General features: G+C 51.9%; 1 protein-coding gene across 6 annotated transcripts in view; it reads right to left on the reverse strand.

Moving 5' to 3' along the window:
- NRG2 (neuregulin 2) overlaps positions 1-13,356 on the reverse strand; it is a 187,194-nt gene that overhangs the window by 59,470 nt on the left and 114,368 nt on the right. The window contains exon 1 of one of the 6 annotated variants that reach the window (XM_065935533.1): positions 408-504. The exons of the other annotated variants lie outside the window; for them this stretch is intronic. Within the exon in view, the coding sequence (XP_065791605.1) occupies positions 408-504 (97 nt within the window). Of the gene's footprint in view, positions 1-407; positions 505-13,356 lie in introns of those variants that run through there. 6 annotated transcript variants of the gene reach the window in all.

The following is a 13,356-nucleotide window of genomic DNA, read 5'->3' on the forward strand; positions in this document are numbered from 1 at the left end:
GCACACTTTGAGGACGGGAAGGCAGTGACAGCTCCCTGAGCGCTGCAGCCGGGCCAGCCCCCTCAGCGTCTGCCTGTCCGCGGTCTTTCGGCCATCGCTCCCAGCCCCACTTTGCTAGCTGCGGGCTTCTCTCCTGCAGGCCGGTCCGCGCGAGTCGCGCCTCTTTCCCGCCCCCTCCATCAAGACGCGGCGGCGGACAGGCGCTCCCAGGCACCCACCGGTTCCGGCGCACGGTCCCTTGCCTGCCCAGCCGCAAAGACCCGCTCGCACGCGGGCAGGGTGCCTGTCACCTCAGCGGCCGCTCGTCCAGTCCCGGACTCACCCGCGCGGCGCTGGGGGCGGGTGAGCGGGCGGCAGGTTTCTCCCAGGGAAACTGGGTGTCTGGGCGCGCCGAGGTAGTGCCCTACCTTCCTCCCCGGGTAGGAGTTCCTGCTTGCGCTCCCGCTTCCTCCCCTCTCGGTGCTTAGGGTCTCGGCCTCGGCCCCTCCTCTTGGACTCCGACATTCTGCCCCGGGGTCCCGGGCGGTGGGACCGATGCGAGGCGTGCGAGGCGCGGGAGGCAGGGACTGCCTGAGCTCTCCGCAGCCGCGCTGCGCCCCCGCCGCCTGCAGCCCCAGTGCCGAGCGCGGCGCCTTTCTTATAGGCGGTCACACCCTCCGGGGGAGGGGAGCAGCGAGCCTTAACTCTTCCCCTCCCGCGCCCAACGCCCTCATCCCCCCCTCCCCACTCGCCCCGGCTGCGGGGGGGCTGTGGGCGGCCGGGTCTGGCCCTGGACCCCTCCCGGGGCCCACCGCGGGAGGCAGGACCCGCGCCCAAACGAAGCACCACGACCTCCTCGCCAGGAGAGAGGGCTGGAGCTGGGCTGGGGGCCTGAGCCAGGATTGAGGAGGGGGAGTAGAGATCCCCCAGCGAGGGCCAGGCTGAGGACAGCATGGGGGTGGGGAAGACAGCAAGAGCAGGGCCCAGGAAGGGACCGAAATGAAGCCCGCTGGCCAGCCCCGCGGAGTCGGAAGAGCTCCTGCTTTTTGCAGTCTGTCTCCACTGCTTCAGTGCCCCCCACCGGCCCGCTCGCCCACCCCACGAGGGGCAGTTTGCCTGTGCCTCCCCATCCCTGCAAGTCTGGTTGTAACCCCCCAGGACACCACCAACGTGGGGGAAGGCCTTTTATGGAGCTACCACTTGTGCCTGGCTGCAGGGGTCTGTGGCCCAGGAGCCTCCCAGCCAGGGGAGGCTGCAGTCAGAGAAACCTGGGTGTCCCAGGTGGCTGGTAGCGTCCCCTCCCACACACACTGACAGCCCAGGCTGCCGGCACCAGCTGGTTCTTTTTTTTCAAGGCCAGAGATACTGAATTCAAACACTGGAATCCCCCCTCCCTGGCAGCATACCTCTCCCAAGCCAAAGGACGCGTGCTGTCAGAAAGGACAGCGTCCTACCTCCTGGCTGGGCGTGGTGCTGAAAGGGTTACATAGCAGAGGCTCTCCCTCTTCTGGCTCCCAGAAAGCCTGAGCCTGCGGTTTGCCTCGCTGCCTGAGGTGTCCCCTTACAGCCATCCCAACTGGAATCCGAGTCAAAGATCATCTCAGCCAGTCCTCTGCCTCTTCAGGAGAGGGTCCCAAGGCTTCCCTGGACAGTGTCCTCCTTAGGAGAGCCTGGAGCAGGCTAGGACTCTGGGTCAAGGCCAGAGACTCTGAGGCTCCAGGGCTGCCTGGGGGCCTGACCAGACCTTGAGGCCAAATGGGGAGGTGGGGGGGCAGTGTTGGGGGAGTGGGAGGGGGTGGACATAGAAAGAGAGAAGATGCAGGCGGTGCCCATGCAGATGGCTGATGTCCTAGGGCTCTTGGGACCTCAAGCCTGTCCCATAGGGGGCCAGCTCTGGGAAGACCAAGTGTATGAGATCTCTTTCCTTCCACATCCCAGCTGAGGTGCAGGGAACACTCACTTCAATTCAGGGAGCACTGCTGTCTGACAGGTGGGCAGCCAGGGGTCTGGGGCAGAGCCAGAATCCACTCACTCTTGCTCTAAACCCCGACCCATTCATTCAGCTTCCAAGGTGGTATTCACACGCATCCCTCCCCAGCCACCTGGTCACTGACTCAGTTTACTCTCTCCTTCTGTCCCACAGACTCTGGTCTCTTTTCTCAAAGTTTTGCCCTTTCAGTTCTGACCTCCTCAAGGCCATCAGAGTGAGCCTGCTAAAACACAAACCAGATCACTTCGCTCTCTACTGCCTCTGGGTTAAACCTAAGCTCATGATTGATATCCAAAGCCCAATTCCATTGGGCCACAGCTCAAAGCCTTCTAGCCTCTAATCCTGCACCCCAGCCACATTTACTTACAAGTCAAACACACCATATTGTCTCCTCTCCATATCTTTGCACGGACTAATCTCTCTTCCAAGAATGACCTTCCCCCCTTCCTCCCTGCCTGCCCTGGCCTGGCCAACCTCTCTGTTCAATCATTTAGCAAAAGTAAGGCTTATTGTGTTTCAGGCCCAGGGTGATGTGCTGGAGATTGGCTGTGAGCAAACCAAACATGGGCCTACCTACATGAAGATTACAGTCTTGGTGAGGATGGACAAACAACTAATTACACAAATAATGAATTAATTAAAATTTGTGTTAAATACTGAGGAGACACCGGGTCAACAAATATTTCTACATGTTGACCTACTAGTTGATAGAGGAAACAGATTGTAGTGAGGGAAGTCTTTCCCTAGGAAATATTTAAACTGGGATTCAAGGAATGAGTGGAGTTGGCTGGACTAAAGGGAGGTGGGAAAGAGCATTCCTGGCAGAAGCAGCAGTACATCCACTGGTTGTGGGGCAGGAAGGAGCTTTTGTGCCTTTGAGAAACCAAGAGACAGTCAGTGTGCTAAGGAGTGTGTATGAGTGTGTATATGGGTGTATGCATTGGAGTGTGTGCATAGGGTGTGTGTATCTGCATGTAAGGCAAGTGTGTGTGTACATGGGGAGTGTGGCGGTGACATACATGTAGAAGGAGCCTGGGGAGGAGGCAAGCAGGAATCAGATCAAACAGGGTACTGCAGACCCAGTAATGGCACTGGGGTTTATCCTAAGAGCAATGGTCCGTTTCCAAACGTTTTTAAGCGCAGTTTGTGAGGGGTGGGAGAGGGCAATCGTTCAATTCTCTGCAAGTGCTTTCTATGTATCTCTGGAAGAACACATCACTTTGTAATGTTTTCAGTTTCTACCTGTCTCCCCAGCTAGAGTTGGGCTCCTGTAGGGCTGGGAGCTGAGCACCTAGTTACATGGGAAGAGGTGGGTACCTCCCTGGGGTCAGATGAGTGACCCCCTCCCATTAGTGAACAAAGGCCAAAGGCAGCAGCAAGACAATGTGGCTCCAAGTGGGAGCCGCAGCCAGAGCTCTCATGGCTCAGTATGGATGCATGTTACAGAGTCAGCAATGCCACGGCAACTGCAAGAGGCATGAGCACTCTTCACAGGCTGGGGTATCCTTGTGTGCTGCTGAGGGAAGTGGGGTTTGAAGAAGGTCTTCCAAGGTGGGGAGATTTCATTGGGGTGCAGGTGAGGGGTTCCAATGGATGAGATACAGCAAAGACCTAAGGGAAGCAGTCTCTAGGCACCGTGAGCAGACCAGGTTGATGTGAGAAAATTATGGGAGCGACGAGTCATGAATACAGCAAACTACTGGACACCTACTGTACGCCAGAGCTCACGGCGCTCAGTACGTTATGCACGTTATTCCTTGTAATCTCTACAACGCTCCCAGTGAGGTAGGTTCGGTCATTTTCCCTGCTTTACAGTAGAGGGAACAAAGACCAGGAGTGATGAGATTACTCATTCAAAGTCATGTGACTGGGACTCTGCAAAGCAAGGACTCATAGCCCCTTTCATAGGGGCCTGTGCTCCTCCCCATTCCACTCTGCTTGTGCTCGGGCCAGAGATGCGCCCTGACTGCCAGGCTGAAGTTTTTGTAAATAAGAGGAATTCACTGATAATTTTTTGAGAAAGAGATTTTTTTTGAGATAATGTGGATGAGAGAAATTAATCTGAATGGAGTGTGCAGGATGGATGGACAGGGGAAGGGAATGGAGACAAGGGAACCTGTTAAGCAGGTCAACCATTAACTACCTTTATTATATAGAGCCAGCTAGACTAGGTGTCAGGCTCTAAATATTGTGAGGGTTAGGTAAGAGACAGGGGGCTTGACCTGGGTCAAAAGGCTTGACCCAGGGGGAAAAGGCAGTGAAAGGAGTAGTAGTAAGAATAGCTAAATTATAGTACCAACTCACTCAATCCTTCACAACAACACTATGAAGTAAGTCTATCATTATCTCTATTTTGCAAAGGAACACCACTCCCCGCCACCTTCTGTCTGGACCAGGGCTCCTGCCAGGAGCCTGAACATGACCCTGGGAGCCAGACCTGTTGCCATGGGAACTCCTTCCTCTTACCACAGGTTGTGCAATGCCCAGTACAACCTCTTGCGGGAGTGAGCCGAACCTGGGGATGGGCCGAGAGGCCAATCACCCAGAGATGAAGCCTTTCCCCCACCCTGGTTTCACAATGGGACACTAATAGTAACATAACAAGTTAATTCAATTCCTTTAAGGAGCAACAACACAATGTTTAACTGGCTTACAAACTTTTTTTCTTTTTAACATTTTCCCCTCCACTTTGAGGCTGTGCCATGGGCAAACTTTGAAGTTCAGCAAAGTTTAGACTTGTTTGAGTCATGTGCAAAAATGCCTTTGAGTGAAAAGGGGGAAAAAAAATACTACCCCTTCCTCCACCTGGACTTTGGGGCTCCAAAAGGATTACTGGTAGCGTTCTCTTGAAGTGGGGTCTCAGTGGGGACTGAGACCCCTCCTCTTGGACTCACTGCTTGGCAGGTTGTCCAGTGATCTCAGGCCAGAGAGAGCCTGCTGCATTTCCTTAGGGCAACCTCCAGCCCTAGAAAGGGCGCCCCCTGAGCCAGTCCTGAGTCAAACTTGCATGGGAGTTAAAAGTCCTTGGAGAAGATGAAGCTACCCTTACTCTCAGGCACCCCCATGTTAGTGCCTCAAAGTCACGAGGCTCCTCTTGCTCACTCCCCACCCAGTGAGGCTGCCAGAGGAGGAAACAGATCAATATGCCACTCCCTGCAGGACCGGAGAGTTTCCCAGTCACCCTGGAGGCGAGCCCATTACCCCATGACTCTGGGAGACAGTGGGATCCTGGCTGGAGCCAGGCGTGCCCTGAGGAAGGCCGGGGGCCCAGTCCCAGCCCACCAAGCCCAGCGAGTGCCTCTCTCAGAAGCTGCACTGGGCCTGCAGCTTCAGCATCTCTGTAAACCACAACCGATTTCTTCTCTCACACACAAGCTCACTCATGCCTCCAACTCTCTCACAGCCTGCAGAGAACTAGGCAGCCAAAGAGAAGGCAGCTGCATGGTCTAGACAAAAGGGCCTGGGTTAAAGGTTAGGACACCTGGACTTGGGCTCAGTTTGCCCCTGAGATTAGGTTCCTCTGAGCAGGTCAGTTTCCAGATCACCAGGGACTCAGGCTACAAAATTGGGAGAAGTGCCCCCAGATCTCACCACCATACCCCTACTGCCAGTCTGGGAAAACCACTAGAACCTGGGAGAAGGAGGGATTAAGAGACTCAAGTGCAGAAAAGCACACCATTGGCAGGTGAGAATGCCTCTGGAGCCACACTCAGCCCTGTAAACCCTGGCTATTCCCCTCTGAATTGTGCCTGTGTACTCAGCACACTGGGGCTTCCCTGGTGGCTCAGTGGTAAAGAATCCGCCTGCCAATGCAGGAGATGTGAGTTTGACCCCTGGGTTGGGAAGATCCCCTGGAGTAGGAAATGGTAACCCACTCAAGTATTCTTGTCTGGGAAAGCCTGTGGGTAGAGAAGCCAGGCAGGCCAGAGTCCATGGGGTCGCAAACAGTTGGACACTATTTAGCGACTAAGCCACAACTCAGCACACACACTCACATCTACACCAACGTACATGAGCTCCCCTGAGCCCTGGTACTGCAGAGAGATTGAAATCAGTCATCCATCCCACCCAGGCTCCAAACCAGTCCTCTCACACTGTGATGTTCTGAACAAGAGCTGGTTTCGGCTCAGAAAAAAAAAAAAAAGGCTCACAGGCCTTTCTCACAGAGGTTCCACTAAGTGGATGAGGAAATTCATTTCTGACCTAGAAATGAGGACATTTGTAAAGGGCCCAGCCTTTCCACAGCTCCCTAGGCTCAAAGGACGGTACCAATGGTGAAAAGGAACAAGGCCACGCCTCCCACCATGCCCTTGTGACCCGTCCCCGTGCCCTCAGCCCCTGGGGGGACCACAGGTCAGCTGTTCCAGAGCCTGAGCTGGGCCTGACTGTGGGGGCTTCTGGGTGGGCACCTCTGCTTCCATGCCCATCATTTAGAAGCCACTTCCTGCCCACCCAGTCCCAAAGCCAGGAGAGAGTTCATGCTCCCTGCCCAGGAGTTCATCCTCGCTTTCAACCTCTCTTGAGAGAGGAGGCGGAAGGAAAGGGGCAAGCCCAACCCAGGAGCAGCCCCAGGACAAGCTGAGAGGGCCCAGGAGAGGGAAGGAAGCACTGGCCAAAGAGAGGGTGGGGAGACTCCCCTGGCTCCAGGGGCCGGGAGAAGAAAGACGAGGCAGCAATGGGAGAGTAAACCAGGGGAGAGGTGAGGCGACAGGCAGGCCTGGGCAGGGCTCCGAGCAGGATGGAGAGAGGAAGTAAGAAACTGGAGCAGCCCAGTGATGAGGGGGGTGGTGGGGGGAGGGTGACCAAGATGATGAAGAAGTATGGGGCTGCAGGGAGGCCAGTCAGCTGCCACTTCCAGTGTCCCCTGGGGACCTGCTGGGGTACCCCTGGGCAGGTCTCTTTTCCTCTCTGGCCTGTCTTCCCATCTGGAAAGCAGGAGATTGGACTAGATCTTGAGAGGTCCCCCGTGTGAGGAACCTAAGGGTTCCATGCTTGCCAGCAAGAGGGGAGCGGCTGGGAGCAGACAGGTGAGTGGCACCAGTGTGGTGATGGGGAAGGGAGGTAACTGGTCCACAGGCCCTTCTCCCAACTGCATGCTGTCCCTCAGCCCTTTCCTTCTGTGTCCTCGGTCTGGCAGAAACCCTGAGCTGTTGCCTATAGCCCCTCTGTTCTGCTGCAGGGAGGGAGTTGGGGGCAGGCACAAAACCTTGGGTACAGGTATCAGGCCCCATGCCGGAAGGTCAGGAGGTCCCGGATTCCTACTGTCAGCCTCTTCCAGGGCACAGCCTGGGGGCAAATTGCCTGTTTGCCTGGAAACACCTAGGAGACTCTGGTGCTTCATCTCGTGTGACCCAGAGCCACACTTCTCCCAGGGGTGAGATGGGGGAGCTTGTCTACCTTTCCCAGGGTGTGTGTGTGGAGGGGTGATTCAGTCCTTCCGCTTGCCTCTTTCTTCAAGCTAACTGTGTAATTACACAGCAATAATAATAACTGGCACTTACACACCGAGGCCTGTGAATGTACATAGTTTATTTATATAACGACATAATGGTTCACTTGCTGGCCTGGGGACTGTGGAGACCACGCACAAGGGCTTAGCTGCTGTCTACACCATCTGGGGGACATGATGACTACATGGATCAGCAACCCATGAAAGTAAGTGCTCCCAGAAGTAATTGTCCTGACCCTGCAGATCCTGTTCTGGTGCAGCACGGATAATGAACGAGGAGCCAGCCTTCTTAGACAGAGTAGGCTCACATGTCTCTGTCCCCTCTGGGAGGTCAGGCCTGAGGAGCCAGAGTCTATTCCCAGTCCCTTGAGGACTGAAGGGGCTCATCTAGAAAGTTGTAGTTCCTTTCTAGTTTGAGGGAGACAATTTGAGCCAGGCTGGCAAATTTGGAGAGGCTCCTCATCACCACCCAAGGAAACAAGGGGCCTTGCCCAATATAGGCATTTATGAGCCTGGAGGCAAAAAATTCTCTTCTCTCTCTTAGCCCTGCCTAGCCTAGCCCTGCCCAGCCCAGCCCTGCCACCCCAAACCTAGCTGCTGTTGGGACCACAGCCCAGCCTCCCTGCTCTGGTCTGGGTGCTGGTTTGCATGTCAGACTCAGCCCTCTTGGGGATTCCCAAACGACAGCTTCACAGACACTAATTTCACAGTGGCCGTGGTGGGTCTCAAGGATCCTGAAGACCCAACACTGGCCCTGTCCTCTTTCTTCTTCCTATCCCAAATCACCACTTTCCTTCTCCTCGGAGCCCCTGTTCACAGCTTATGGAAGTCCTCACACTAACCATAAAAACCATGAAAACTTCTAGGCTCTTCTTGACTCTTGGAGCACTCTGGGACTGTGAATACCATAATTCACTCAGAAGCAAGGTCTACAAATTCCAAGTAGATGCGATATCAAGAGAAGGCCAGGAAACCTGAGTTCTCCTTTCAGTCTGACCAGTTTTCTTCCTGGTGGCTCCTGGGAAAGCCATATTTTCCTTTTGGGCCTCAATGTCTGCTTGTCTGTGGAAGGGAAGCTGAAATGCTCTCCAAGGGCCATTCTAGCAATAAACATTCAGAGAAGAGCTAAGTCTCCAGATATGTTCCCATCTCTGGGAACTTCATTCCTTGTCCCTACAGCAGCCTCCCTCCTATCTTCAGAAGGTCAACCATTGGCTGCTGGAAAATTCTACTCTTGTAAGCCCAGCCCATGGGTGTGTATAGGGATCCCCATGGGAACCAGTGCGCACCTGCATGGCCTCAGGAGCTCTGAGCACCTGCCCTGGCCATTGGATGCTGCAGAATTCTGTGCAGTCTTCCTAAGCCTGCAGACCACAGCACTGACTCACCCTCATCCTCCCACCACCATGACAATGACAACCATGAGGAGGAAGATGTCAATGATGACTTCAGTAGCCTCTTGCACCCATCCTCACCCCCAAATCTGTTTCTGACACCCTGTCCCAGTCACACCCAGGCTTCTGGTGAATCTCACTCCCTCTCCCACCATCTCTGAGGCGGTGGCTTCTGAAAACTGTGGTCGGTGAAGTGCCTACCACAAGCCTTTGTTTAATTACCTACATTGTTCTGGTTTCTGAATGATGTCCAGCCAAGAGCTTCCTTTATGTCATTTTATACACAGTCTGCCCCCCAAATCAGTCCAACACCACCCACTCAGCCTCTAGTCTCTGGGGTTCACCTTGTGGCCAGTGGCTTCAAAAGCTCGGCCGCCTAAGCGGGTCTCCACCAGAGCCTTTGTGTCTCCGCTGCTTTGCGTCTGTCTGCTCCCTGGAGTCAGACATTGCTTGCTCAGCACCTGCTCTGTGATGGGCACGGTGCTGGGCACTGCAGAACACAAAGGGACCACACAGAACCCCTGACCCTAGGGGTTCGCAGTCTAGAGGGAAGATAATACTTTCACAGACAGACAAAAATCACAGTGTAGGACAGCAGCATGGATAGTCTCCTGTGAGAGGATCAGACAAATTCCTGGAATTTCCTTGGGGACAGTCAGTGTGACCTGGGGTGGTCAGTCAAAGGGGCACTTCCGATAAAGGAAGGGGAAGATTCCAATTAGCAGAAAGGATTGGAAGTGGGATGTGAGTGGGGGATAGGAGGATAGATGCTGATGTATAAGGGAAGCCAGGATACTTCACACTCTCCACCCCTACCTAGGCCCTCTGGCCATTTTCCTGTCCCTACCACTTCAGAATCAGGGACCCCACACGTGTGGAGTGGCCTTGAGGCCACCGTGGGCCTGGAACTCCACCCCACTTAGAGATGCCTTCTAGCTGCCTTCCAGGGATCCACAGAGAATGATGCTCCCTCCCCAAAATGCACTTGTCCATATGCACACACCCACCCTAAAGACAACAGCTTCATGAGCTTTTCTGTCAAATCCCCCAGGATCCTCCCATGGATTCATCCTCCGTCTCTCTCCCTCATTCACTCCAATCCATGTATATTACACCTTGCAGCCTCACCCCTCCTCGCACAGTCCTCCCATCATTACATAACTCTGTTTGGGATTATTTTTGCCCAGAGGTATGAGTTGCATTTCTGCATATTTAAGCTGTCCTTGATTCATTCCTGCCCGTTTCTTAGTTCTGTTTGCCCAGGTGCCCGCCCCACCCACAGGCTCTGAGGCCCCTGGGAACATGCCCACGTTGGGCTCAGCTTGCTGCTCAGCGGCTGCTCCACTCCGGCCCACGACAGCAGACCCCACGACCGAGTCATCTGGGGCAGCACTCAGGTGGGCACTAGGCCAGGGTAGGTCCTGGAGCTGTTATACCAGTCACAAAGACGCCGATGCCTATCATCACTCTCCCTGCCTCCCTCCCAGCGAGCATTGGTCCTTGTATCTCCTAATGTTTTCCACCCCCATGGGTAGCACTCCCACTCTCTGGCCCCAGGGCGAGGCCCCAATAACTCAAGGGGAAAGGGACAGTGGGAGGAAAGACAAAATGCTAATTAATGGTTTGTTTCCTATTAGCTTCTCACAAATAGAATGGCTTAATGTAATTACTGAAATGGTTACAAGGGGGCTCTTGTTGCACTGTAAAATAATTATCTGACAATCATTTTATTTTTAAGAGCTCATTACCAAATAGACTGGAACTCACTCTCCAGCCTTCTCTCTCCTGCTGTGGGATGAGGTGATTGGGTGGACAATAAGGTGGGGCGACTTTTTGCTCAGGGTCACCAGTTGAGATGAGGATTCAACCCAGCAGTTTCCAGCTATTGGGAGCAGCCGATGCCAGCTGAGCTGCCAAGGCTTGTTGGGCTTGGTGGTGGCCAGGACCCCCAGGTCCTATACATATGACAGTGACTCCTGCATGCCCCTGATGGCTGGGTCACCAGGGAGGACACTGAACTCCTCAGAAGAGTCTGCCAGCCGAAGTTTGCTCCTCACAGGTAAACTTGCCTCCAGACCTGTATCCTATGCTTGGGGGCTCTGCTCCAACGCTCCCTGCATGGTGGCTTTGCTCCTCCCACATGCCAGGCTGTGCCGATGGATCTGCACATGTCCCTCATAGCACTTCGAGTGTCGTTATCTGATTGACAGGCAGCAGAATGACATAGCCTAAAAGTTTATGAAAGATTATGTGGTGAATTTCAGATGATTGGCCAGTTAAAATGAAAGACTCATGGTAATGTTTGTACTGCAAAGATGTGATGGAAGTATAGGAAAGACTTTTCTGGAACATGGGACAGCCTGGACAGAGGCACCTAGCAGGAACTGGAAGAGTGGGATCAGAGAATGATGACCATTCCAATGTGGCTGACATCAAAGACACAGATGGGGAGTCAGGAGAGAGAAGGCTGAGAAAAGTGGGTGGGGACCAGGCAGCCCAGAGCCATTGGAGCGCATGCCAAGGGAATGGGAGAACATACAGGGTTTCTGAGCAAGGAGGTGACCCAACCTCAGTGCTCCTTTTAGACGCTTATCTGGCAGCAATGTGTGGGGCAGAATGGAGCAGGAGGAGTCTGGAGACCGCAGGATGGGTCACAGCAACACTTTTCCACAATGGGCTGTGGCCACCTGCTACAGCCTCCCTGGGGTGCTTCCTACAAACTGGAGTACTGATCCCATCCAATACATTCTGAATTACAGTCTCGGGGGTGGAGCCAGGCTTGGTATTTGTAGCTATTCTGATGCAGATGGCATATGAAACACACTTTAAGAAAATTGGCCCTAGAGAATCCAGTCACCACTCCTCAGCGTGGCATTTAGAGTTTTCTGCAACCTGTTTGCACCATTGTTTTTTCCTTACAACTATATTTTCAAAAGTTAATTGAGGGCTTTCCCCATTGCCTCAGTGGTAAAGAATTCGCTTGCTAAAGCAGGAGACATCGGTTCAAAACCTAGTCCAGGAAGAGTCCACACTCTGAGGAGCAGCTAAGCCACATGCCACAAGTACTGAGCCTGTGCTCCAGAGCCTGTGAACTGCAACCTCTGAGGCCCATGTGCTCTGGAGCCCAGGCACTGCAACTGGATAGGGGCCTGTGCCGCAATGAAGATACAGCACAGCCAAAAATAAGTAAATAAACAAATTTTTTTCTAAAAAGTTAATTGAGACAATTAACATACCATACAAACAACCCATTTAAAGTACAAATTTCACTGTTTGTGGTGGTGGGGGTGTATATTCACAGAATTGTGTAACCATCACTACAATTAGTATCAGAGCACTTTCATTACCCCCAAAAGAAACCCTGTACTCTTTAGCACCCCTCTCCCCTATCCTCTGAAACCCTCTGAAGCCAGGCAATCACTGATCAACTTTCTATTCTAGAACTTTCATATAAATGGAATTATACAACATGTGGTCTTTTGTACCTGGCTTCTTTCACCTAGTATATTGTTTTTCAAGGCTCATACATGTTGTAGCATGTATCCGTACTCCATTCTTTTTTATGACTGAATAATATTCCATTGTATAAATATACTACACTTTTTAATGTATTCATCAATGAAGGAAAGATGGTCATTTGGGGGTGTTTCTACTTTCTGGCTATTGTGAATAGTATTTCTATGAACATTTGTGTATATTCTTTTGTGTGAATGTATATTTTAATTTCTCTTGGGTATATACGTATCTGGGAGTGGGACTGCTGGGACATATGGTAGCTTTGTCTAACCTTTTGAGGAAATACCAGACTGTTTTCTAAAGCATCTTTACCATTGTACATGCTCAGCAGCATTTATGAAATTTCCAATTTCTCTTTGTCAACACTTGCTATTATCTGACTTTTTGATGTTAGCTATCCTAGTAGGTGTGAAGCTGTATCTCACTATGTATTTTTTTTTAAGTAGCTTCATTGAGATATAATTCATATATCTTACAACTCACCTACTTACACATTTCAATGAGAACATTACATTATTTCCTTGCAGTTTTGATTTGCATTTCCCTGTTGCATAATGACATTGAGCATCTTTTCTGGTGCTTATTGGCCATTTGTTTAACTTTTTTGGAGAAATGTCTATTCAGATTCTGTGCTTATTTTTAATTGGGTCATTTATATTTTTATAATTGAGTTGCAAGAGTTCTTTACATATTACAGATTTGCATCCCTTATCAGATACATGACTTGCAAAAATTTTCTCCTAACAGTGGGTTGTCTTTCACTTTCTTGATGGTGTCTTTGAAGTACAAAGCTGTAATTTTGATGAATTCCAATGTATCATGTTTTCTTTGGTTGCTTGTGCTTTGGGTACCCCCCCCGTTTTTAAAATAAAGAAACCATTACTTAATTCAAGGTTACAAAGATTTATGCCTATTTTTTCTTAGAAGAGTTTTGTATTTTTAGGGCTTAAATGTTTATCTTTGATTCATGCTAATTTTTATATATGGTATAAGGTATTCTTTCCAATTGGAGAAGAAAATGGCAACCC

This window comes from Muntiacus reevesi, chromosome 1 (assembly GCF_963930625.1).
Source record: "Muntiacus reevesi chromosome 1, mMunRee1.1, whole genome shotgun sequence".
NCBI lineage: Eukaryota > Metazoa > Chordata > Mammalia > Artiodactyla > Cervidae > Muntiacus > Muntiacus reevesi.